The 25,044-nt window shown below is 35.6% G+C and overlaps 1 protein-coding gene across 3 annotated transcripts in view; it reads left to right on the top strand.

The window, feature by feature from the left end:
- The first annotated feature begins 360 nt into the window (after positions 1–360).
- Positions 361–25,044, top strand: part of RNF17 (ring finger protein 17) — a 116,460-nt gene continuing 91,776 nt past the window's right edge. For 2 of the 3 annotated variants that reach the window (XM_072795836.1, XM_072795834.1), the window contains exons 1-6: positions 365–533; positions 3,224–3,318; positions 8,083–8,174; positions 16,626–16,737; positions 17,713–17,793; positions 19,516–19,616. In XM_072795836.1, the coding sequence (XP_072651937.1) occupies positions 389–533; positions 3,224–3,318; positions 8,083–8,174; positions 16,626–16,737; positions 17,713–17,793; positions 19,516–19,616 (626 nt within the window). In that variant the 5' untranslated portion in view covers positions 365–388. Of the gene's footprint in view, positions 534–3,223; positions 3,319–8,082; positions 8,175–16,625; positions 16,738–17,712; positions 17,794–19,515; positions 19,617–25,044 lie in introns of all 3 variants that reach the window. The other variant, XM_072795835.1, reaches the window with a different exon arrangement.

Genomic DNA, 25,044 nt, shown 5'->3' with positions numbered 1-25,044 from the left:
ACCGCTCTAGGCTTCAGGCCCAGATACACCCACAAGACGGATTACTTCAATATAAAGGATTGTTTGCTACCTGTAAACCCAACAACAGTGTAAACAATAATATGCGAAATCTTAATCTGTATGCAAAGGGCTGACGTGGTGGGCTTTCGGAAAACGGTAAAGTAAAAAGTTTCCCCACCCCGCAGCGTCCTTTCTGAACCTGCGCAGTGCAAGGCAAACCGCAAACACCCAGCCCCGCCCCCGGAAGACACGAGGGCAGCCTGCAGTGGAGGCGGGGCTCACCTCTGATTGGCTACTGGGAGCCGCCAGCCTCTGACGATTGGTGGCTGCCACGAAGGATGCCGGGACTAGCACGTGGTACCGGCCCTCGGAGCCTAAAGGGGCAGACATGGCCGCAGAAGGTTCCACGGCTTGGTTCACCCTGTCTTCCTATCGACAGATGGGGAAGAAGAGTCGGCCCTGGGGTGCTGCTGAGATTCAGTGCACTCAGTGTGGAAGAAGGGTGTCCAGAGTTTCCGGTGAGGACGTTGAGGGTGAGCCCCTCGGGCCCTGCCCCGCTTTGGCCACCTGCCCTTCACCAGCTCCATCCCCGTCAGGCTGCTGGGTGTGGAGAGTGAGCGAGGCCTACCTAAGGACCGAGAGCCGAGGGAGCTGCAGTGTCGGGGGCTGTTCGGTTGTAGCAAGATTGGACGGGAACAACTATCTCATCTCTCAGGGCTACCCTCAGGGCAGCAGAGACACCCACTGCGGTCGGTTGAGTGGGCTTCGTGCCTCCCCAAAGCTCTCTCTACTTTGCACCTGCTTCTCCTCTCTTTTCATTGATTCTTTTAGGGGATGGTGTATGAGCTCTCTTGAGCACTATTTCGAAAACTTCCCAAGGCTCACGGGTTTGTGAAAGAGTAGATTAAAAATGTAGCACATTGTCTTGTGATCCAGAAGTAATAGAATTTTATTTTCTTGTGTAGTTTTTGTTGTGAGAGTAACAAGCAGACGACTTTAAAATCTGGATTAAAAACAGATGTTTGGGATTGGGAGGGAGGCATTATTGCTCAGTTTGGCTTAAGACCTCATTTGAGATACAATTCGTTCCTTCTGTGCGTCTTGTGTTTTTCTTTGTAGTCAAGGGGAAAAATCCACTGAAGTCCTATTGATCTAATTTAGAATCTACTCAAGTGAAAACACATTCAAGTTACTTTAATTTAAAATGCCTTAGGGTGCTGAGTCTCCGACCAAGAGTTGTTGAATTTCTAACTGCAGCTGCTGAAGTCCTATTACCACCCTTGCAACTGGTTAATGTTTATACTTTCGAAGTAAAAGTTGTTAATTTCCTCAGTCCCTCCAAGAGACAGGAACCTTTGTAGAGAAAGTTAATTGGTTGTGTTTTAGGGTGGAGAGCCAAGTTTCTCCTATCCTTTTTTTAATCACTGCTGTTATATAGAAAATATCTATTGTTTGAATGAAATAAGTTGTTTAGAACAGAATTTTTTTTTTTTAGAACAGGGTTTTTAAAAATCACTCTGGTTTTTCCATATATTTGTATTACCATGTTCAGAAATACTCTAGATTGGTGCTAATGCATATAAAATTGTGAAAGTGCTTTGTAAGTTATTCACCACAAGTTAGATTTGAACAGTATCAGAAATCTTATAAAGATAAAACAGCTAGATAATTTTTATTTCTTTGTAATATCTCTGGAATTTAAGTAGAACTTTATTTTTTTTTAAGATTTATTTATTTATTCATTCATGATAGGCAGAGACACAGGCAGAGGGAGAAACAGGCTCCATGCAGGGAGCCCGATGCGGGACTTGATCCGGGACTCCAGGATTGCACCCTGGGCCAAAGGCAGGCGCCAAACTGCTGAGCCACCCAGGGATCCCCAAAGTAGAACTTTAAATTTTAGCTTGGTCAAAGCAAGTCAGATATGTCACTTGGCTTGAAAACTAAAGCTTTTTGATCAAAATAATGTATTTCTTACAGATCAGCAAGAACACTATTTTTTTTGCCAATAAAAGATGACATTTAATAGTTTTCCTTTTTTCCTGCAAAGTGTTTTAAAGTGACAGTTTTTTAAGTTACATACTTAAATATGTTCATTACAATAAACTTCAAATTCTACTTAGAGCATTAAAATCTTGATACTAGGTTTTCACTCAAGATTATGATATTTCCCCCTCATAAATGCTAGGTTTGTGAAAGTGATCTTTGTGTGGGTCATTGTGTATGTGTGACAGTAGTAGCGTCTGACTTTTCTCCTTGCCAGAGAAGGGTCTTGCCAGTGTCTCATATCTTCCCTTCTTGCTGTCTTCACAGGATTGGAAATATAAATTAGTAGAGGCAATAGGATCAAGTAGAAAGAATTTGGGACTTGGAAAGAGAACTGAGGAGATCCTTGGGTGGCTCGGCGGTTTAATGCCTGCCTTCCGCGCAGGGTGTGATCCTGGAGTCCTGGGATAGAGTCTCACATCAGGCTCCCTGCCTGGAGCCTGCTTCTCCTTCTACTTATGCTTCTGCCCCCCCACCCCCTCTCTGTCTCTCTCATGAATAAATAAAATCTTTAAAGATAATTAAAAAAAATTTAAAAAGAAAAGGAAAGAGAACTGGGCTGGAGTCTGGATTATACCGTTTACTTACCCATATCACCAAAATGTTTATTCATTTCTAAGCTGAATATAACCTTCCCAAGCTTACTTAGCTGAGATATTTACAAACATCAAGTGAAGTATGTCAGAGCATTTTGTATGATTATAAGATATGGCAAATTCAAAGTTTTATAGGCACCAAACGCCAAGTTAATGCAAACAATATTACATAGTACTGCCTGGTTTTTGATATTTTTTTTCCTTCTCACTTAACATAGTTTCTCCTGACTTTTGTTTAATAATTCCTGCATTTCTTTGGGGTATTTTTAAAGATTTTATTTATTTATTTGAGACAGCGAGCACAAGCAGGGGGAAAGGCAGAGGGAGAGAAAGAAAGGGAGAAGCAGACTCTGCACTGAGCAGGGAGCCTGATATGGGACTTGATTCCAGGCCTGTAGGAGCCTGACCTGAGCTGAAGGCAGCTGATTAACCAGGCGCTCCTAATTCCTACATTTCTAATGAAACTTGACATCTTTTCCCATACTTGAGAGTCCTCTTAAACTTTCCTCTCTGATTAATGCTTCACATTCAGTGCTAACAAAATGTTAAAAGTTTAATTCACAACAGAATTTCATCAATAGGTCACCACCATGAACTTCAGTGTGGACATGCTTTTTGTGAACTGTGCTTGTTAATAACTGAAGAATACAGCACAATTATATGCCCTGATTGTGAGGTAAGTTTTATCATCTTTCATCTTCAATACATTACAACCTAATGTTAAAGGTAAAAATGTTAGAAAACATACTTCTAGTTAGAACCTAAAAACTTTCATTTTTGTTGCTCTTAAAGCAAAAAAGCTTAACAAGAGATAAAGCTTTTCTGATTTATTGTGTAATTGCTCAGAATGATCAAGAGTGCTGAGTTGAAGTTCTATACTAATCAGCCTACATATTTTTTGACTCTTTAGAGACTTCTGTGGAAAATTGCCTCTATTTTATTTTTAATGAAGTATATTCCTTTTAAATCCACACACTTCTTTACCACACCAATACCATGCAAAGAAATTTCAAACTCCCCTGACCCTCAATCTTTGTGTGTCATCAAATCTACATTTGTAGGGATGCCGTAGTTTAAAAAGAGAAGGAAAACAGTGGCCTAAAGTTAGCTTCAGAGGCACTAAAAAAATACAGTTGCTCTATAGACCCATAATAATGAGAACAGATCAAAGATTTAAAGTAAAATTTAATGAACATCCTTTGCATTTGCTACAAATACAAATGTAGTTCAATTTCTATAGCATGTCCCTGAAAAATTATCTTAATCTCTAAATTCTTAATATTCCACTTGAGATATCAGATGATGAGGATTTGTATGTATCCATTGTCTGCTGTGTCAGTGAGAAACAATACAGGGGCAGAAGACCTGGAATGCCATCCTTGTTCTGTCACACTAAGCCTGAATTTTCTCATTTGTGAGAAGGAAACAATACCTGCTTTTCTTAAGGGATTTGAGTCAAATTTGAATTATTTAGAAGTTCTTCTACAGGCTTCAGGACCATTAAAATGAGTATATAATTGACCCATGATTATTTTAGGTGTGGATTAATTGGTTTGTAGGTTAAACATGGTAAAAATACATATGCACACATTTATATGAATTTGTTAAGGTTTTATTATAGCAGAAGCATTTATATATTAAAAGATGTCTGTTTGGAATTACATACTTTACAAATAGTGTCCTTTATTATGGAAGATTCCCTTCTCTTGTATTTTTTTTTCTTTTTTTTGGTCTGTGGATTCCTCAGATGTGGCTTGACTATATAGTTAAAACAAAGGGGGGGTGGGCCTAGTCTCCTGTGGTTGTAATGGAAGATCCCTGACCGATCAGGACTTGTGGTGGGTAGAGAATAAGGAAAGGGGAATAAGCAGGAAGGTAGAACTGTCTCTGTACCTATCCTGTTCTAATACCCCAAAAAACAGACAAATTTATTAGAATAGTAACTTTTACCATTTTTGGCAAATGGTTTCATGTTCAGTGGTCTTAAATCATCATACTTGTATTATTTTGGAAAACATCCATACAAATGCCTATGGTATGTATACAAATACTGGTTTTGATTTTAGAGTTGTGATACATCTTTTGTATCATTTTGACTAGGTCTAACTCTTTGGAAGATCTGTGATTTGTCTTATCCTTCCCTCCTCTCTCCCTATTAGCCCGGGGAATTGACAAGGGACTCTAATTGGATACTTTAGATACACTAAAGCTGATCACTATTTTTTTAAAAGATTTATTTGAGAAAGAGATCGGGAGGGCACATGAGTGGGGATTGGGGGAGTGGGAGAATTAGGCTCCCCCATGAGCAGAGAGCCAATGTGGGGCTCAGTCCCAGGCCCCAGAGATCATGACCTGAACCAAAGGCAGACATTTAACTGACTGAGCTATCTAGGCACCTCTGCTGATCACTGTTTAAGGGAGTCCCTTCAAGAAACCTTACTAAAGTTGTTACCACTCTTTTATTTTTAAAATTTAGGATTTTTGCTGTTATCTAATATTTATTTGAAATAAGAGCAAATAGAATAGTCTAAATTAGAATGAATTTATAGAATATTTCTGTAACGTAGTTTATTATTTTTATATTATGTGCTCCTTTCTAAAAAGATTTAATACCTATATTCACATTAGACTTATGTTTGTAATTATCTTTAATGTTGAGGACGTACATAATGTTGTTTATTTCAAATTTAAGCCTAAATGATTCCATTCAGAATTAATGGATGTACTTTGTTCTTATTTCTCAGGTTGGGTGAATATGGATTTATCTATCAGTCTTTATCTTTTGTAGTTGTAGGGTCTTTGAGAACATCTGTCCTGTGCTTTTGATTGATATTGTTACTAAATAATAGCCATTCTGCATTTTGCACAGCAAAATGGCAGATTTTGTTCAGAGGATCATACTTAGGTATCATTCCAGAAACTGATACTGATTTTTTGGACCTGAGTCCAAAATATACCGTGTGAAGAGGGAATCTAATCAATAGGTAATATATATTAAAATCCCATGTGAATTGGAAATGTTTTAAACATGTGAATTAAAATGTAAACTAGAATATAATTGTATAATCTTGGATGAGGAAGCCTTACTAAACATATCTGTCTAAACTTGACCACATTTTTTCATTAGCAGTTAACAAAAACAAGCAGAAAGACCACCAGGAAAAACTTAGATGACAAGCTGTGAGGGTTGGGGAGAGAACCTTAATTTTGTATACTACATGTTAAGAATCTTTTAAGTCCATTGTATTTAATATTTTCTTAAATTTTTTGGAAGAGATGTTCTATATTAAATCTGTTGTTAGTAACATTAATCTCTTACTGTGAAATGCCAAAACAAAGGGGGATAAATGAATAGGCATATAGAAATTAAGGTTTCAGCACCCAATTTTGGGGGGGCATTCTTAAAAATAGCATTTGGTCCAATGTGATTGGTTAAAAGTAACACTGTCCCCCTAATTATAATGCATGACCATCTTTGGTATGTTATACTTAAAACCTTGACAGAATATCCTCTCCTTCACCAAAAAAGTATATTTAAATGGGAGGCTGTAACATTTAGTAGTCTGCTTTATTTTTCTTAGCAACATTAACGTTAACTTATTTTCCTGAGTCTCCTAGAGTTGCTTTTTAAAAAGTTTCGTATGTGCAATTTTAAATTAGATCAGTTGATAGTACTACACAGAAGAAAAAAGATGCATTTTTAACTCAAAATTGAGTTCACATTAAATAACAAATAATATGCCTAATGTATATTAGGTGAACTTAGCTGACTCCTACAATTACTTTTTCCTACAATTTAGTGTCTACATAATAAACATTGTACATAAAAAAATAAACATTGTACATAAGTGCTCTAATTCTTAACTGATCCCTTAACTAAAAACATTTGATGGTTTTCAAAATTTTTCGCTATATCTTTATATAATCCTCAAAACCACTCCGATGAAAAAAATTTTGTGAGCAAGTTCTGTTAATTTCTAACTCTAAAATGAAATCCATGTTTGAATTTGTCATATTTATTTTTATGTTTGGCAATTTGATGGGCAAGAAGTAGGAATCTCCTTGCCTTAAACTGCAATTCCCTGATTACTAGTGAAATTGAGCACTTTCACATGTTGTCTTATCAGCTTCCTTATCTTTAGTAGATCTCTTCAAATCCTTTGCACATTTTCCTTTTGAATTGTCTTTTACCTAATTTGTAAGAATACTTCATGTGGTAGGGATATTCATACTTTGTCCTGTATATCTTAACTATTTTCTTCTAGTCTTTCACTTTTAATTTTAGCCATTCAGAAATATTTTTTTAGTTATTTTTCCCCCTTCTTCATGGTTTCTAGGCTTTCTTTGATTAGGCAGACCTTCCCATCTCAGTTATATATTATTTTCCATATTTGTATCATGTTAAAGATATATATATATATATATATATATTTAATCATATTGTAATCTATTTTCTATAATGTCAGGTGGGTGTATAACTTTATTCTTTAGAATGATTAGCTGCCTTTCTCATACTGTATTGAATAACCCTTCCTCTGTTTTAGTTGAAATACCCCTTGTCTTCTGTATTAAGTTCCCATATATATGTGGCTCTATTCTGCTCATTTATTGTCCCAGTACCCTAGTATTTTAACTATATTAGCTTCATTATCAGATGGGATAAATCTCTACTGAATGGTATGTTAAAATTTTTATAATTTTTCCATAGTATACTTTCATATGAACTGTAGAATTGCATTAAAATTTTTGTATTTTATATTAGATGTATTTTAGGATATTAAATCTTTGTCCCGGGATCCCTGGGTGGCGCAGCGGTTTGGCGCCTGCCTTTGGCCCAGGGCGCGATCCTGGAGACCCGGGATCGAATCCCACGTCGGGCTCCCGGTGCATGGAGCCTGCTTCTCCCTCTGCCTGTGTCTCTGCCTCTCTCTCTCTCTCTCTGTGACTATCATAAATAAATAAAAATAGAAAAAAAATATAAAAAAAAATATATAAATCTTTGTCCCTAGGAACTTGACATGATTCTCCATTTATTCTCTTTTTGTTATGTGGTCCCAACAAATTATTTGGTTTTCTTTTCTTAGAACTTCTATTTTTTCTTATTAAATTTATTCCTAAGTTTTAAACATAACTTAAGATGTCATTGTGAACATCTTTAAACATAACTTGAGATGTCATTGTGAAAATTTTATAGATATTTAAAGTATTATTACAAGTATTTCCTTGAGAATGGTGGTAGAATGTTTTAATTAATGTTCTATTTAATAGTTGCCAAATTAGATTTCTTCAAAAATTAAAATAGGGTAAGAGCATCATACATGTACAGTTTTTCTTTGATTTAAAAAGAATTAACTTTATCTCTGAATGGCACATTAGTTGTTTGAATCCTGGGTAAACAATTTATTGAATGACTTTGTTTTTATTCTTATTTTGTCCTAAGGTTGCTACAACTATAAATATGAGACAAGGATACTACCCAACAGATGGATGTATTAAAGAAGATTCTTTTATGGAAAAATTGCAGCCAAAAAAGTATGTTCTATGTGTACTTTATTTTAGTATTTGAAGCTCAGTGTATTCTGAAAGGATAATTTTAGCACCATTGATGTTATTCAGAGATCAATTGTTTATAGAATGCTCTTTATTTTATAAATTTTAAGTGTAGTTGATGTACTATTACATTATTTTCAGGTATACACCATAGTGATTCATCTTCTCTGTACGTTATGCTGTGCTCACCACAAGTGTAGCTACCATCTTTCACCATACACTATTACAATATTGTTGATTATATTCCCTAATCTGTACTTCTTATTCCAGTGACTTATTATTCTGGAAGCCTATATCTCCCATTATAGAGTGCTCTTTTATAATTTATCTGTTAATGAAATGGAGAATCCAGCTCCTAAAGAAGCATTAGTTTGTCCTTAATTTAAATGAGGGAAAATGCAAGATAAAGCTGAGAAGGTCATTCCAGCATAAGTTATTGGTGCTGGCTAAGAGTAAGGTGTAGCTTAAGAAAGGTATTGATTCTCAAGAGTATCATGAGCATGATGCAGTAGAGTACTTTGGAAAGAGGTGGTTTGTGAGGTGACTGGATTGATAAAAAGAAAAGTGATAATTTTGGGATTCTTTTATTCATTTTTTCTTTCTTTAATAGGACTTTGTATATGTATATATTAATAAAGCTCTTTTTGAATTAGTAATACAAACTTTTTTTTTAAACTATCACAGCTAGAAACCAGCCACCTGTGTTATATTTTATTGCAGTTATTTATTTATATATGTCTCCTTCTGCTAGTCTATAAGCAAGCCCCTGTAAGGGCATAGACCACATTTTACTGCTTCTACATTTCTGGTGTTAGACACAATAAATATGTAATAAGTGCTTGTTAGATGAATTACTATGATGTTTTGACATTTGCTATGGTTTTTCTGAAATCGTGTTTCAGTCCTAGGTAAATTTAAATTTAGAGTTGGCTATGGGATGGATGGATAATAGTAAAAATATATATAGTTTTACTTTGCAACTTTATAAGCGTTAAAGAAACTTTTGATTAATTCATTGAGGCCCTACTTAGAAGACAATTATATTTTTGTATAGCCTTAACTTTTTAAAGCATATTTAATATAGTAATAAATTATGTGGGAGATACGGGAGACTTTCAAGGAACAATCTCATTTGAAACCTTTCAGTTTTGTTAATGGCTCTGAGCATCTGTAAATCACCCCATTTCCTCATATCTCCTTTAATTTGCGTGCTGCATGCAGATATAATTTCCACAATATCTTCCATATCCATAATTTATCTTCCATTTCTACTACCCTATTTATTCCTTTTGACTACCTCCTTAGCACTTCCCTACTCTTCCCTGCTCCATGCTTCTTCATTGCCTACCTAAATTCCAAAAAATTTTTAGACTAAAATTCAGTGGCTTTTCACATTACTGCTACAGCTTCTCTTTCCATACTTAAAACGGATGCTTAGAAACTGAAAGAATAGTTACAGTTCTCTTTAGGTAATAAGCCACTTAGCTAAAGTCTGGCATCTGGTTATTGACAGAACCAGTGGAACTCAGACTTAATTGAATGCTAATCCCTATATTTGTATTACACCAGACATTTCCTCCATAAGCTCTGTATTAAATGATTAGAATAAATCTTTAGAAATCTTTTTGGCTCCATGTAAGTCAGTCAACAGATTTGAGTACCTACAAGAGTCCAGCAGGTGACTTACTGGATAAGGTACAGCTTAAACAATGAGTGGTATGAATTGTGGCAGATGAAAGAAGGTTCACCCTCTCCAAAGGAGGTGGCTCCTTTTCAGCTCCAGCCAGTTATTGCTGTGTATTAAGACCAACTCAGTGTTGCCAATCTTACTTTTTATTCCCCCAAGAGAATCTAGAGGTCTGCACTTCTACGTGCAATTTTCTGCTTATTTAAACCTTACACAACTTAAACCTGATTGTGTTCTTGTCTAAATATATATAATATCTAGTGTGGTTATAAAGTGAGATTTCACTTTCATAAGTAGATGAATCCATCTGAAATACCCATTATTTTCCAAATTACTCGTTTTAAAAAATTTTTCCATGTCAAGTATACTTATGTTAGAAGCTCCTGTTCCCTAATTTCAATAGAGTTTGGTGGGGTTTTGGGGGTTTTTTTTAGAGTTTGGTTTAAAATAGTTGTTTAGGAGGTGGGGCAAGATGGCAGAAAAGTAAGGTCCCCAAGTCACCTGTCCCCGCCAACTTACCTAGATAACTTTCAAATCATCCTGAAAACCTACGAATTCGGTCTGAGATTTAAAGAGAGAACAGCTGGAATGCTACAGTGAGAAGAGTTTGCACTTCTATCAAGTACAACTTGTTTTTGGCCACTCTGCACTGAGCAAAATGACTAGAAGGAAAAACTCACCACAAAAAAATCAGAAACAGTCCTCTCTCCCACAGAGTTACAAAATTTGGATTACAATTCAGTGTCAGAAAGCCAATTCAGAAGCACAATTATACAGCTACTGGTGGCTCTAGAAAAAAGCACAAAGAATTCAAGAGACTTCATGACTGTAGAATTTAGATCTAATCAGGCTGAAATTAAAAATCAATTAAATGAGATGCAATCCAAACTGGAGGTCCTAACAAGGGTTAACGAGGTAGAAGAACGAGTGAGTGACATAGAAGACAAGTTGATGGCAAGGAAGGAAATTGAGGAAAAAAGAGAAAAACAAAAGATCATGAGGATAGGTTAAGGGAAATTAATGACAGCCTCAGAAGGAAAAATCTATGTCTAATTGGGGTTCCCGAGGGTGCCGAAAGGGACAGAGGTCCAGAAACTGTATTTGAACAAATAAAGCTGAGAACTTCCCTAACTTGGGAAGGGAAACAGGCATTCAGACCCAGGAGATAGAGAGATACACCCCTAAATCAATAAAAACCACTCAACACCTCGACATTTAATAGTGAAACTTGCAAATTCCAAAGATAAAGAGAAGATCCTTAAAGCAGCAAGAGACAAGAAATCCATAACATTTATGGGGAGAAGCATTAGAATAACAGCAGACCTCTCCACAGAGACCTGGCAGGCCAGAAAGGGCTGGCAAGATATATTCAAGGTCCTAAATGAGAAGAACATGCAGCCAAGAATACTTCATCCAGCAAGGCTCTCATTCAGAATAGAAGGAGAGATAAAGAGCTTCCAAGATAGGCAGAAACTGAAAGAATATGTGATCACTAAACCAGCTCTACAAGAAATATTAAGGGGACCCTGTAAAAGAAAGAGGAAGTCCAAGGAAACAATCCACAAAAACAGGGACTGAATAGGTATCATGATGACACTAAATTCATATCTTTCAATAGCTCTGAACGTGAATGGGCTAAATGATCCCATCAAAAGACACAGGGTTTCAGACTGGATAAAAAAGCAAGACTCATCTATTTGCTGTTTACAAGAGACCCATTTTAGACATAAGGACACCTACAGCCTGAATATAAAAGGTTGGAGAACTATTTACCATTCAAATGGTCCTCAAAAGAAAGCAGGGGTAGCCATCCGTATATCAGATAAATTAAAGTTTATCCCAAAGACTATATATAGTAAGAGATGAAGAGGGACACTATATCATACTTAAAGGATCTATCCAACAAGAGGACCTAACAATCATGAATATTTATGCCCTGAATGTGGGAGCTGCCAAGTATATCAATTAATAACCAAAGTTAAGACATACTTAGATAATAATACACTTATACTTGGTGACTTGAATATAGTGCTTTCTACAATTGACAGGTCTTGTAAGCACAACATCTCCAAGGAAACAGAGCTTTAAATGATACACTGGACCAGATGGACTTCACAGATATTCACAGAACTTTACATCCAAACACAACTGAATAGACATTCTTCTTAAGTGCACATGAAACTTTCTCCACATAGACCGCATACTGGGTCACAAATCAGGTCTTAACCGATACCAAAAGATTGGGATCATCCCCTGCATATTTTCAGACCATAATGCTTTGAAACTAGAACTAAATCACAAGAAGAAGTTTGGAAGGATTTCAAACACATGGAGGTTAAGGACCATCCTGCTAAAAGATGAAAGGATCAACCAGGAAATTAGGGAAGAATTAAAAAGATTCATGGAAACGAATGAGAATGAAGATACAACCGTTCAAAATCTTTGGGATACAGCAAAAGCAGTCCTGAGGGGGAAATACATCGCAATACAAGCATCCATCCAAAAACTGGAAAGAACTCAAATACAAAAGCTAACCTTGCACCTAAAGGAGCTGGAGAAAAACAGCAAATAGATCCTACACCCAGAAAAGAAGAGAATTAATAAAGATTTGAGCAGAACTCAATGAATTAGAGACCAGAGGAACTGTTGAACGGATTAACAAAGCCAGGAGTTGGTTCTTTGAAAGAATTAATAAGATAGATAAACCATTAGCCAGCCTTATTAAAAATAAGAGAGAAAAGACTCAAATTAATAAAATCATGAATGAGAAAGGAGAGATCACCACCAACACCAAGGAAATACAAATGATTTTAAAAACTTACTATGAGCAGCTGTATGCCAATAAATTAGGCAATCTAGAAGAATTGGATGCATTTCTGGAAAACCACAAACTACCAAAACTGGAACAGGAAGAAATAGAAAACCTGAACAGGCCGATAACCAGGGAGGAAATTGAAGCAGTCATCAAAAACCTCTCAAGACACAAAAGTCCAGGGCTAGATGGCTTCCCAGAGGAATTCTATCAAACGTTTAAAGAAAAAACCATACGTATTCTACTAAAGCTGTTCGGAAAGACAGAAAGAGATGGAATACTTCCAAACTCATTCTATGAGGCCAGCATCACCTTAATTCCAAAACCAGACAAAGACCCCACCAAAAAGGAGAATTATAGACCAATATCCCTGATGAACACAGATGCAAATATTCTCAACAAGATACTAGCCAATAGGACCCAACAATACATTAAGAAGATTATTCACCATGACCAAGTGGGATTTATCCCCGGGATGCAAGGCTGGCTCAACACTCATAAAGCAATCAATGTGATTGATCATATCAGCAAGAGAAAAACCAAGAACCATATAATCCTCTCAATAGATGCAGAGAAAGCATTTGACAAAATACAGCATCCATTCCTGATCAAAACTCTTGAGTGTGCAGGGATAGAGGGAACATTCCTCAGCATCTTAAAAGCCATCTACGAAAAGCCCACAGCAAATATCATTCTCAATGGGGAAACACTGGGAGCCTTTCCCCTAAGATCAGGAACAAGACAAGGATGTCCACTCTCACCACTGCTATTCAGAGTAGTACTAGAAGTCCCAGCCTCAGCAATCAGGCAACAAAAAGAAAGAAAAGGCATTCAAATTGGCAAAGAAGAAGTCAAACTCTCCCTCTTTGCAGATGACATGATACTGTACATAGAAAACCCAAAGGACTCCACCCCAAGATTGCTAGAACTCATATAGCAATTTGGCAGTGTGGCAGGATACAAAATCAGTGCCCAGAAATCAGTGGCATTTGTATACACTAACAATGAGACTGAAGAAAGAGAAACTAAGGGGTCCATCCCATTCACAATTGCACCCAAAAGCATAAGATACCTAGGAATAAACCTAACCAAAGAGGTAAAGGATCTATACCCTCAAAACTACAGAACACTTCTGAAAGAAATTGAGGAAGGCACAAAGAGATGGAAAAATATTCCATGCTCATGGATTGGAAGAATTAATATTGTGAAAATGTCCATGCTACCCAGGGCAATTTACACATTTACTGAAATCTCTATCAAAATACCATGGACTTTCTTCAGAGAGTTGGAACAAACCATCTTAAGATTTGTGTGGAATCAGAAAAGACCCCAAATAGCCAGGGGAATATTAAAAAAGAAAACCATAGCTGGGGGCATCACAATGCCAGATTTCAGGTTGTACTACAAAGCTGTGGTCATCAAGACAGTGTGGTACTGGCACAAAAACAGACACATAGATCAATGGAACAGAATAGAGAATCCAGAAGTGGACCCTCAACTCTATGGTCAACTAATATTCAACAAAGCAGTAAAGACTATACACTGGGAAAAAAGTCTTTCCAATAAATGGTGCTGGGAAAATTGGACATCCACATGCAGAAGAATGAAACTGGACCATTCTCTTACACCATACACAAAGATAAACTCAAAATGGATGAAAGCTCTAAATGTGAGACAAGAATCCATCAAAATCCTAGAGGCGAAGAAAGGTAACACCCTGTTTGAAGTTGGCCATGGCAACTTCTTGCAAGATATATCCATGAAGGCAAGAGAAACAAAAGCAAAAATGCATTATTGGGACTTCATCAAGATAAGAAGCTTCTGCACAGCAAAATAAATAGTCAACAAAACTAAAAGACAACCTACAGAATGGGAGATGATATTTGCAAATGACCTATTAGATAAAGGGCTAGTATCCAAGATCTATAAAGAACTTATTAAACTCAACACCCAAGAAACAAACAATCCAATCATGAAATGAACAAAAGACAAGAACAGAAATTTCACAGAGGAAGACATAGACATGGCCAACAAGCACATGAGAAAATGCTCTGCATCACTAGCCATCAGGGGAATACAAATCAAAATCACAATGAGATAGCACCTCCCACCAGTGAGTTGGGGAAAAGCAACAAGACCAGAAACAACAAATGTTGGGAGAGGATGTGGAGAAAGGAGAACCCTTCTGCACTGTTAGTGGAATGTGAACTGGTGCAGCCACTCTGGAAAATTGTGGAGGTTCCTCAAAGAGTTAAAAATAGATCTGCCCTACAACCCAGCAATTGCACTGCTGGGGATTTACCCCAAAGATACAGATGCAGTGAAACGCCGGGACACCTGCACCCCAATGTTTATAGCAGCAATGTCCACAATAGCCAAACTGTGGAAGGGGCCTCGGTGTCCATCGAAAGATGAATGGATAAAGAAGATGTGGTATGTGTATACAATGGAATATTACTCAGCCATTAGAAACAACAAATACCCACTATTTGCTTCAACGTGGAGGGTCCTGGAGGGTATTATGCTGAGTGAAATAAGTCAGTCGGAAAAGGACAAACATTATATGATCTCATTCATTTGGGGAATATAAAAATTAGTGAAAGGGAATGAAGGGAAAGGAGAAAAAATGAGTGAAAATATCAGTGAGGGTGACAAAACATGAAAGACACCTAACTCTAGGAAACGAACAAGGGGTGGGGGGGAGTGGGCGGGGCAAAAACAAGGGCAAAACACAAAGGGTCCCGATTACCCGGCGACAGCTTCACCTTCAATAGGCCGGGCATGAAAGATCTCTTGGGACTCCCATTCTCAGAGAAGTAAATCAGCAACGAACCTATCTCATAGCAGTAAATAAATGGGGTGACTGGGTGATGGACAATGAGGAAGGCTCTTGGCGGGATGAGCACTAGGTGTTATGCTATATGTTGGCAAATTGAACTCCAATAAAAAAATTTAAAATAGTTGTTTATGTGTCAAGGGATAAGTCTGTTTTAAAATAATATATTTTCTTCCTGATTTAATATTTGGAATAGGAATTGAATAATGGATTCCTAAGGGCTTATTTATTCACATGTTTTCAAGAACACGAATATTCATTTTCCAAAAGAATTGAACGTTTAAAAATTTAACTTGTCAGTTTTCTTTTTCTCTATAAAGTTAACATTGGGACCTGAGTGGCTCAGTGGTTGAGTGTCTGCCTTTGGCTCAGGGCATGATCTGGGGTTCTGGGATTGAGTCCCACGTCAGGCTTCCCACAGGGAGCCTACTTCTCCCCCTGCCTATGTCTCTGCCTCTCTCCATGTGTCTCTCATGAATAAATAAAACCTTTAAAAAACAAAAAGGTAGCATTCAAACATCATAGTTTCTTTTATAAACTCTTACAGGCTTATGATTAACTTATTCAGCAAACACTTATTTAGAGCTTACTGTCTGTTAGCCAATATGGGGATATAAAAATAGGCAAAAACTCTAGCATGGGTAGGTAAGAAATAAAACTATTTTTTTCTTTGCAAGTAAGTTACCTAGTAAGTTCATTACCTTTTTGTAAATTATCCAGGCCTATGAGCACATTTTTTAAAAATAGCTGGCATTTGTGTGTAAGTAATTGAGCTTAAAGACAGTTCGGTGACTGTCAACATCTCTACCAAAAAATATCGGGTAAGGAGAGGTAATGAGATTAAAGACAATTTATACTGTGGGATAAATTTTTATTTATTTTTAGGGATTTGCTAAGAAGCTGAATTCGTGGTAAAATAAATTTATATGGCAGCATATTTAGCCATACTTTCCCTCTCATTGCTTTCATAGATGACTGAGAACCCACTGTACATGTTACTATATGTCATCACAGGAATTATTTTTGATAGAGTAAAAATCAGAATAGAAGGTTAAAAGTTAATGTGGTATTTAAAATAATGTACTTGACACTTTTCAGGACAAAGAATTGCTCTCAGGACTTTAAAAAGACTTCTGATCAGCTAACTATTGGTTTAGAACATGCAACATCCACACACAGGACTATTTTGAACTCATCATCTATAATGGCGGTATGAAAAATGTTATTCATGAAGTAAGATGAAAGCAAACATTTTTACTTGTGTCTTGTAGCTTAACTCCTCTCTCCTCTCCTCTCCTCTCACGGTCCCTATAACTGTAGTTTTTTTTTATTTTTATTTTTTTTGGAAGCATAAAGGTAAGAGGTAGACCTACATTCTTTATTTGAATCTCTTGTTTTCTAAATATGCGAATAATCCTCATTTCTTCCTAAGGCAGCCCATTTTCCCTTTGACCAACTGTGTTAGTGTTCTTAACATTTAATCATACGTAGCTTCTTCCCTTTAGGAAGGGAAACTTAGGAAACTTCCCTGAACCTAGTTATTGAATCTAGATTATGTGAAACTTGTGTGAAGTACAAGTTTCTAAATTCTGAATGCAATTTTCCCATTTTAATTGCAGCCAAAAGGCCTAATGACGTTCACTGTGAGGATGATGATGTTATTGTTGGAAGATTGAATTTTACCTGTTACTATAACTTTAAATAATGTATTATTTTAAGATTAGAAATAGAACAAATTCCAAAATGCTGTTATTAAAGAGACTTTTAGTGAGCTAAGGGGGAAGGGAGAAAGTGCTTAATCTTGCTTTTACTTCAAATTTAAATTTTAACATAGCCAAATTATAATCTTCTTTTAAAACTTAAATTTTACATGTATGTGCATTTACTCCCATGATACATTTTTCAGGATAGTTTTAAGTTGGAAAATGGTTACACAGAACATTCTATTTTTTCTAAAAGACCTCTTAAAAAATCTGGAATACTATAATCTATAATCAAAACTCTAAAGTGTTAATGGTTTTTAATTTCTTGATAAATAGAACTAAGTGTCATTTTTGTTTTCAGACTTCTGTGGTGGTCTGTGTTACTTTTGTCAAAATTGTAGCTTGATATTTTTGCAACTGATGTATGTAAGCATCTGTTTTTATGTTTTATATTTGTATGTGGACTCTCTTCCCCTTCTTAGGAAACTAAAACTGCAGAAGAAATTGATGAAGCGTTGAAGATAGCAGGCTATAATTTTGAACAATTAAATGTTGCTGTAAAAGTAAGCATTTTAAATGACTCAATTCCATAGTAAATTAAGGCATGTTCTTTTTAAATGTGCATATTTAGATGTATATCACTGAAGTTAGAGCTTAGCACTAAGTTATTGAGCATGATAATCAAATGACAGAGAAACATACAAAAGAATGGAAAACTCCTATAGCCTGCTAGGCTTGGTCTTGCAGCATTGTTTTGCTAGCAGCCTACTGAAATTGGAGCACTAGTAAAGAACCATGATTTTTTTCTTTCTATGAGCTGAATTTTGTTTGGAAGTATTGCAGATCATCTTTCTAACAGTGCTCATTATTTGGCTGTATACCCTTACACAAAGAATCTTATTCTCTTTCTTCCTTTAGTTCATCTCCCAAAAGAGAGACTCATTTAGTGACAAAGAACAACCACCTAAGCACCCAGCAACAACAAATTTACAACAAAGGCAATCAAAAGATTATAGCTGACATAGGAGTTAAGACCCCAACATATGAATTTGGGAGAGGGGTGGACAAAATACAACCTGTAACAGTCTGTTCTCTAACCCTCCCCCCCACACCAGATTCATGTCCCTTTTTTTTTATTGTGTTTGTTTGTTTATTTATTTATTTATTTATTTATTTTTTATTGGAGTTCAATTTGCCAACATATAGCATAACACCCAGTGCTCATCCCATCAAGTAACCCCCTCAGTGCACGCCACCCAATCACCCCCACCCCCCGCCCACCTCCCCTTCCATCACCCCTTGTTCGTCTCCAAGAGTTAGCAGTCTTTCATGTTCTGTCTCCCTTTCTGATATTTCCCACTATTTTTTCCCCTCCCCTTTATTCCCTTTCACTATTTTTCATATTCCCCAAATGAATGAGACCATACAATGCCTGTCCTTCTCCGATTGACTTATTTCACTCAGCATAATACCCTCCAGTTCCACCCATGTTGAAGCAAATGGTGGGTATTTGTCATTTCTAATGGCTGAGTAATATTCCATTGTACACATATGCCACATTTTCTTTATCCATTCATGTCCTTCTTATATGCAAAATACATTTACCCCATCCCAACCTAGTCTTAAATCTATTCCAGCATCAACTGTAAGTCCAAAAATCTCATCTAAGTATCTTCTGTATATCAGGTATGGCTGAGACTCAGGGTATGATCTATTTTGGGACAAAATTCCTCTCCAGCCCTGAACCTGTGAAACTAGATAATCTGTTTCCAAAATACATTGATTGGATAGGTATAGGATAGACATTCCTATTCTAAAAGGGAGAAAATGGAAGAAAAAAAGGGGCCACAGATCTCAAGCAACAATTCTTTGTCAAAAAATGCAAAGATGTGGAATAGTTGACATTTTAATTCAAGTATGTTTAATATTACATATTAAGGTTTTTTTTTTTCAATTAAGGAATCCAGCCAGAGAGAAATTCAGCTCTCCAGAATGACTCTTCTTGTAATGATAAAAAGAAATAAGTTTAGAAGACTTAGTGGACTTTCTAGGCCTTTTCGCCAGTTTATCAGTGCACAGTGCCAACAAAGATGTGATCTTGCTGACAAATACTGTGATTTAATGTTGAACCTTGTAACTTTATTCCATTTTTATCACCTAATCTCCTTTTGTGCGGTTACTTTGAAAATTCCAAAAAGTACCTTTTACTTTTAAAATCATTTGGACGGTACAATTTCTATAAAATAAAAATACCAAACTAGATCTTTGTATTATGTTCTTTCCAGATGCTCGAACACATACACAACCAAACAAAAGAGGAAACGGTCAGTCTTATAGAGGTTCTGGAGAAACAATTTGATCAGCTTTTTACTTCTCTTGATTCCAGGTAATAAAAATACAGACTCTGTGAAACTGAAGTTTTTAACATGAACTTGTCACTTTGTTTCTTTGTGTAGATTGAGTACTAAGTAGCTTTTAAATAAGTTTGGAAAGTAATGGGTGATCCCCACAGACTGATGTCTACAACTTGAAAATGAAGAACAATTTGTACATTTTCAAAAAATTTTGGCTATTTGCAATCTGGTCCTATAGCTAACTGTTATTTAAGCTTCTTTCCTAAACAGCACAGAAAAATTATTTTCAAAATCTGCATATTGTAGAATTTTGCTTACTTGGGAAAATGCAAACGTGCTTTTTCTTACACATCATTCCATCATTTTTTCATGTGTTTAATTTGCATCAAAGCAAATAATACTAACACTCATTTCTAAACAAATACCACATAATTGCATATATATCACCTTAAAAATTATTTGATATATTTGATCTTTAATAATTTTTAATTGTATTTTCAATTCAAGAAACATCATAAAAGTTTTGACATGACAAAAGCAATATATTCAGTAGTGGTAACTTGTCCATTTGACTCTTAGTTCTTTTTCTTTTAATCCCATTAGGATTCTGCCAGTGAATTGGTTGATACTCTTTATCTTCCATATTGATACCATCTCACATATGGTCTTTAATTATAACACTTAAGTTAAAAGTTATGTGCATGCATTTTAAGCATTTTTATAGTGGTAAAATATGCATAACAAAAATTACCATTTTAATCATTTTTTAAGTGTCCAGTGTAGTGGCATATGATAATTTTATGTTTAACTTTTTGAGGGAACACCAAAGTTTTCTACTGTAGCTCTACATTTTACATTCTCACCAGTAGTTCATGCATATCAATTTATTCATATCCTTACCAACGTTTCCTGGAGTTTTTATATAATCCTGTCCTAATGGGTATGATAGAATCTTGTGATTTTGATTTGCGTTTTCTTTTATGTTGAATATTTTTTCTTGTGCTTATTTATTGCTTATTTACATATCCTCTTTGAATAAAAGTCTTTTCAAGTCCTTTCTTTGGATTGAATTATTTATTTTATTCTGGGATTGGAGTTCTTTATATATTAATGGATATTAATCCTTTATCAAATGTGTCATTTTCAGATATTTTCTCCCTTTCTGTGGGTTACCTTTTCACACTTTTGATAGCATTCTTTGATCCATAAGTTATTGATAAAGCTCTGTTTATTCTTTCTTTTGTTGCCTGTGCTTTTGGTATCCTTGTCAAGAAATCATTACTGAATCTAATATTATGAAGCTTTTCCCCCTATTTTTTCTTCTAAGAGTTTTACAGGTTTAGCACTTACACTTAGGTCTTTGATTAATTTTGAGTTAATTTTTGTATGTTATGAGAGGGGTCCAATTTCATTCTTTCCCATAGGGATGTCCAATTTTCTCAGTACCGTTTGATGAAAAGATGGTCTTTTCTCAATGAAAAGGTCTTGGCATGATTGTCCATACTCAGTTAACCACCTAAGTGAAGGTTTATCTCTGGGATCTCTATTCTATTCTGTTGATCTATATATCTGTCTCCTTAAAGTTTTAAACATATAAGATCATGTCATCTGCAAAAATAGATAATATTACTTCTTTTCAATTTGGATGTCATTTATTTCTTTTTCTTTCCTAATTACTCTGGCTAGAACTTAGAATTGTATGTTAAATAACAATGGCAAAAGCACACATCCTGATCTTGTCTCTGGTCTTAGTGAAGATCTAACAGCTTTTCCTCTACCTAGTGTACTGTTAGCTGTGGGTTTTTCACATGTGGCCTTTGTGTTGATATAGTTTACCTAAATTCCTAGTACATTGAGTGTTTTTATAATGAAAGGGTATTGAAATATGTCAGATCTTTTTTTCTGCGTTGATTGAGGGCATCATGTAGAGACTTCTTTCTGCTGTGGTATATAACATTAATTGATTTTAATGTGTTGAATCATCCTTGCATTCTAGGAATAAATCCCACTTGGTCATTATGTATTATCCTTTTAATATGCTGCTGAATTTGATTTGCTAATCTTCTGTTGAGGATTTTGTATTGATACTCATAAGAGATACTTATTTGTAGTTATCTTGTAGTGTCTTCATATGGCTTTGGTAATGCTGGCTTCATAGAATGAGTTAGGAAGTGTTCTCAACCTTCAGTTTTTTAAAAAAATTTCAGGAAAGTCACCGTTAACTCTTCATTAAAGTTTTGCTAGAATTAATGAGTGAAGCCATCTGGCCTAGGGCTTTTCTTTTTTGGGAGGTTTTTGATTGCTGATTCAATCTCCTCGTTATTGATCTGTTCAGATTTTCTGTATCTTCCTTACTCAGTCTTGGTAGGTAGTGTGTTTCTATGAATTTGTCCATTTCATCTAGGTTATCCAATTTCTTGGCGTACAATTGTCCATAGTACCCTCTTCTAATCCTCTTCACTTCTGTAAAATCGATCATCATGTGCCTACTTTCTTCCTGGTTTTAAGGAAGAAAGTCATTTCTTCTCTTTTTGTTAGTGTAAATAATTCTCAGTTTTGATTAATTCAAAGAACTAACCTTTTAGAAGCCAACTATAAGAAAAAAATTGGAAAGGCTACAAATACATGGAGATTAAACAACATGCTATTAAACAACCAGGAAATCAAAGAGGAAATAAAACAATATATGGAAACAAATGAAAATTAATACACAGTGCTCTAAAACCTTTGGAATGTAGCAAAAGCAAGTCCTCAGAGGGAAGTATATAGTAATACAGGCCTACCTCAAGAAGTAAAAAAAAAAAATCTCGGGGTGCCCAGCTGGCTCAGTCATTGGAGCATGCAACTCTTGATCTTGAGGTTGTAAGTTCAAACCTCACATTGGGTATAGAGATTACATGAAAATAATATCTTTTTAAAAAACAAGAATTTAAGAACTGAGAAAAATCTCAAACCTTTTTTTATTCTAAAAGTCATTTATTTAAAAGATTTTATTTATTATTTTATTTATTATGTACTGTTGGATCCTGTTAGCTAATATCTTGGTGAGAATTTTTGCATCCATGTTCATCAGGGATATTGATCTATGATTCTCCTTTTGGAGTCTTTGTCTGGTATTGGGATCAAGGTAATGCTGGCCTCATAGAATGATTTTGGAAAATTTCCTTCCATTTCTATTTTTTGATACAGTTTCGTAAGAAAAAGTTTCATAAGAGAAGAATACCTAAAAATAGGTATTCTTTAAATTTTTGGTAGAATTCTATGGGGAAGCCATTTGGCCTTGGACTCTTGTTATTGGGAGATTTTTGATAACTGCTTCAATTTCTTTGCTGGTTATGGATCTGTTTAGGTTTTCTGTTTCTTCCTGTTTCAGTTTTGGTAGTTGAAGTGCTTCTAGGAATGTATTCATTTCTCCCAGATTGCCTAACTTGTTAGCATATAACTGCTCATAATACTCTTACAATTTTATTTCTGTGGTGTTCATTGAGATCTCTCCTCTTTCATTTGTGATTTTATTTATTTGAGTCCTTTCTCTTTTTGTTGAGTCTGGCTAGGGGTTTATTGATCTTAATTCTTTCAAAGAACCAGCTCCTAGGTGGTTTATCTGTTTTACTGTTTTTTTTGTTTGTTTCTTTTTCATTGATTTCTGCTCTAATCTCTATTTCCCTTCTGCTGGATTTAGGCTTTATTTACTATTCCTTTTACAGCTTTTTTAGGTGTAATACTAGGTTGTGTATTTGAGACTTTTCTTGTTTCTTGAGAAAGGCCTGTATTGCAATATACTTCCCTCTTAGGATCTCCTTTGCTGCATCCCAAAGGTTCTGAACTATCATGTTTTCATTTGCATTTGCTTCCATGTATTTTTTAAATTCTTCATTAATTTCCTGCTTGACCCATTCATTCTTTAGTAAGATGCTCTTTAACCTCCATGTGTTTGTGGTCCTTCCAAATTTTTTCTTGTAGTTGAATTCAAGTTTTAAAGCATTATGGTCTTAAAATATGCATGGTATAATCTAAGTCTTTTTGTACTGGTTAAGACCTGATTTATGACCCAGTACATGATCTCTTATGGAGAATGTTCTGTGTATGCTTGAGAAGAATGTATATTGTGATGCTGTAGGATGAAATGCTCTGAATATAACTGTGAAGACCATCTAGTTCAGTGTGTCATTCAAAAGGCTTGTTTCCTTCTGGATCTTCTGCTTAGATGATCTGTTTGTTCCTATGAGTGGGGTGTTAAAGTCCCCTACTATTAGTGTATTATTATCAATTAGTTTGTTTAATTTTGTTATTAATTGGTTTATATATTTGGCTGTTCCCAAGTTAGCATAAATATTTACAATTGTTAGATCTTCTCGTTGGATAAACCCTTTATTATGATATAGTGTCTTTCATCTCTTGTTACAGTCTTCTGTTTAAAATCTAGTTTGTCTGACAAGGATGGCTATGCCAGCTTTCTTTTAATGTCCATTGGCATGATAAATGGTTCTCTACCCCCTCACTTTCAATCTAGAGGTGTCTTTGGGTCTAAAATGAGTCTCTTGTAAATGCCCCAATTGCTGGGTCTTGTTTTTTTAGTCCATTCTGATACCTTCTATCATTTGATAGGAGCATTTAGTCCATTTACATTCCAAGTAATTACTGAAGGATGAATTTAGTGCCATTTGATCAGCAACCTGTAAAGTTGCTGTTCCTGTATATTGTCTCTGTTCCTTTTTGGTCTTTGTTACTTTTGGGCTCTCTCTTCACTCAAAGGATCACCTTTAATATTTCTTGCAGGGCTGGTTTAGTGTTCAGAAATTCCTTTTAATTTTTGTTTGTCTGGAACTTTTTATCTCTCCTCTATAGTCTGAATGACAGCATTGCTGAATAAAGTATTCTTGGCTGCATATTTTCCCATTTATCATATTGAATATATCATGCCAGTCCTTTCTGGCCTGCTAGATGTCTGTGAGCAGATCTGCTGATAGTCTTATGTGTCTACCATATAGGTTAAGGACCTCTTGTCCCGAGCCGCTTTCAGGATTTTCTCTTTATCTGTGAAATTTGCAAGCTTCATTAATTCTGTGTTGAGGTGTTGACCTATTTTTATTGGTTTGAGGAGGGTCTGTGCCTCCTGGACTTGAATGCCTGTTTCCTTCCCTAGATTAGGGAAGTTCTCAGCTATAATTTGTTCAAATAAACCTCTTTTCCCTGTCTCTCTCTTCATCTTCTGGGACCCCCATTATCCAGCTATTTTATATTATGAAATTGCTGAGTTCAGTAAGTCACCATTCATAATCCAGTAGTTTTCTCTCTCTCTTCCTTTCAGCTTCTTTATTTTCCATAATTTTATATTCTATATCATTGACTCTATTCTGCCTCATTTATCCTTGTTTTTAGAGCTTCTGTTTGGGACTACGTCTTGGTAATACCATTTTAAATTTCAGCCTGACTTGATTTTTGTTCTTTTATTTCTAT

The sequence above is a fragment of the Canis lupus genome, chromosome 24 (genome assembly GCF_048164855.1).
Source record: "Canis lupus baileyi chromosome 24, mCanLup2.hap1, whole genome shotgun sequence".
Lineage (NCBI taxonomy): Eukaryota > Metazoa > Chordata > Mammalia > Carnivora > Canidae > Canis > Canis lupus.
This window is presented reverse-complemented; position numbering and strand designations above follow the sequence as displayed.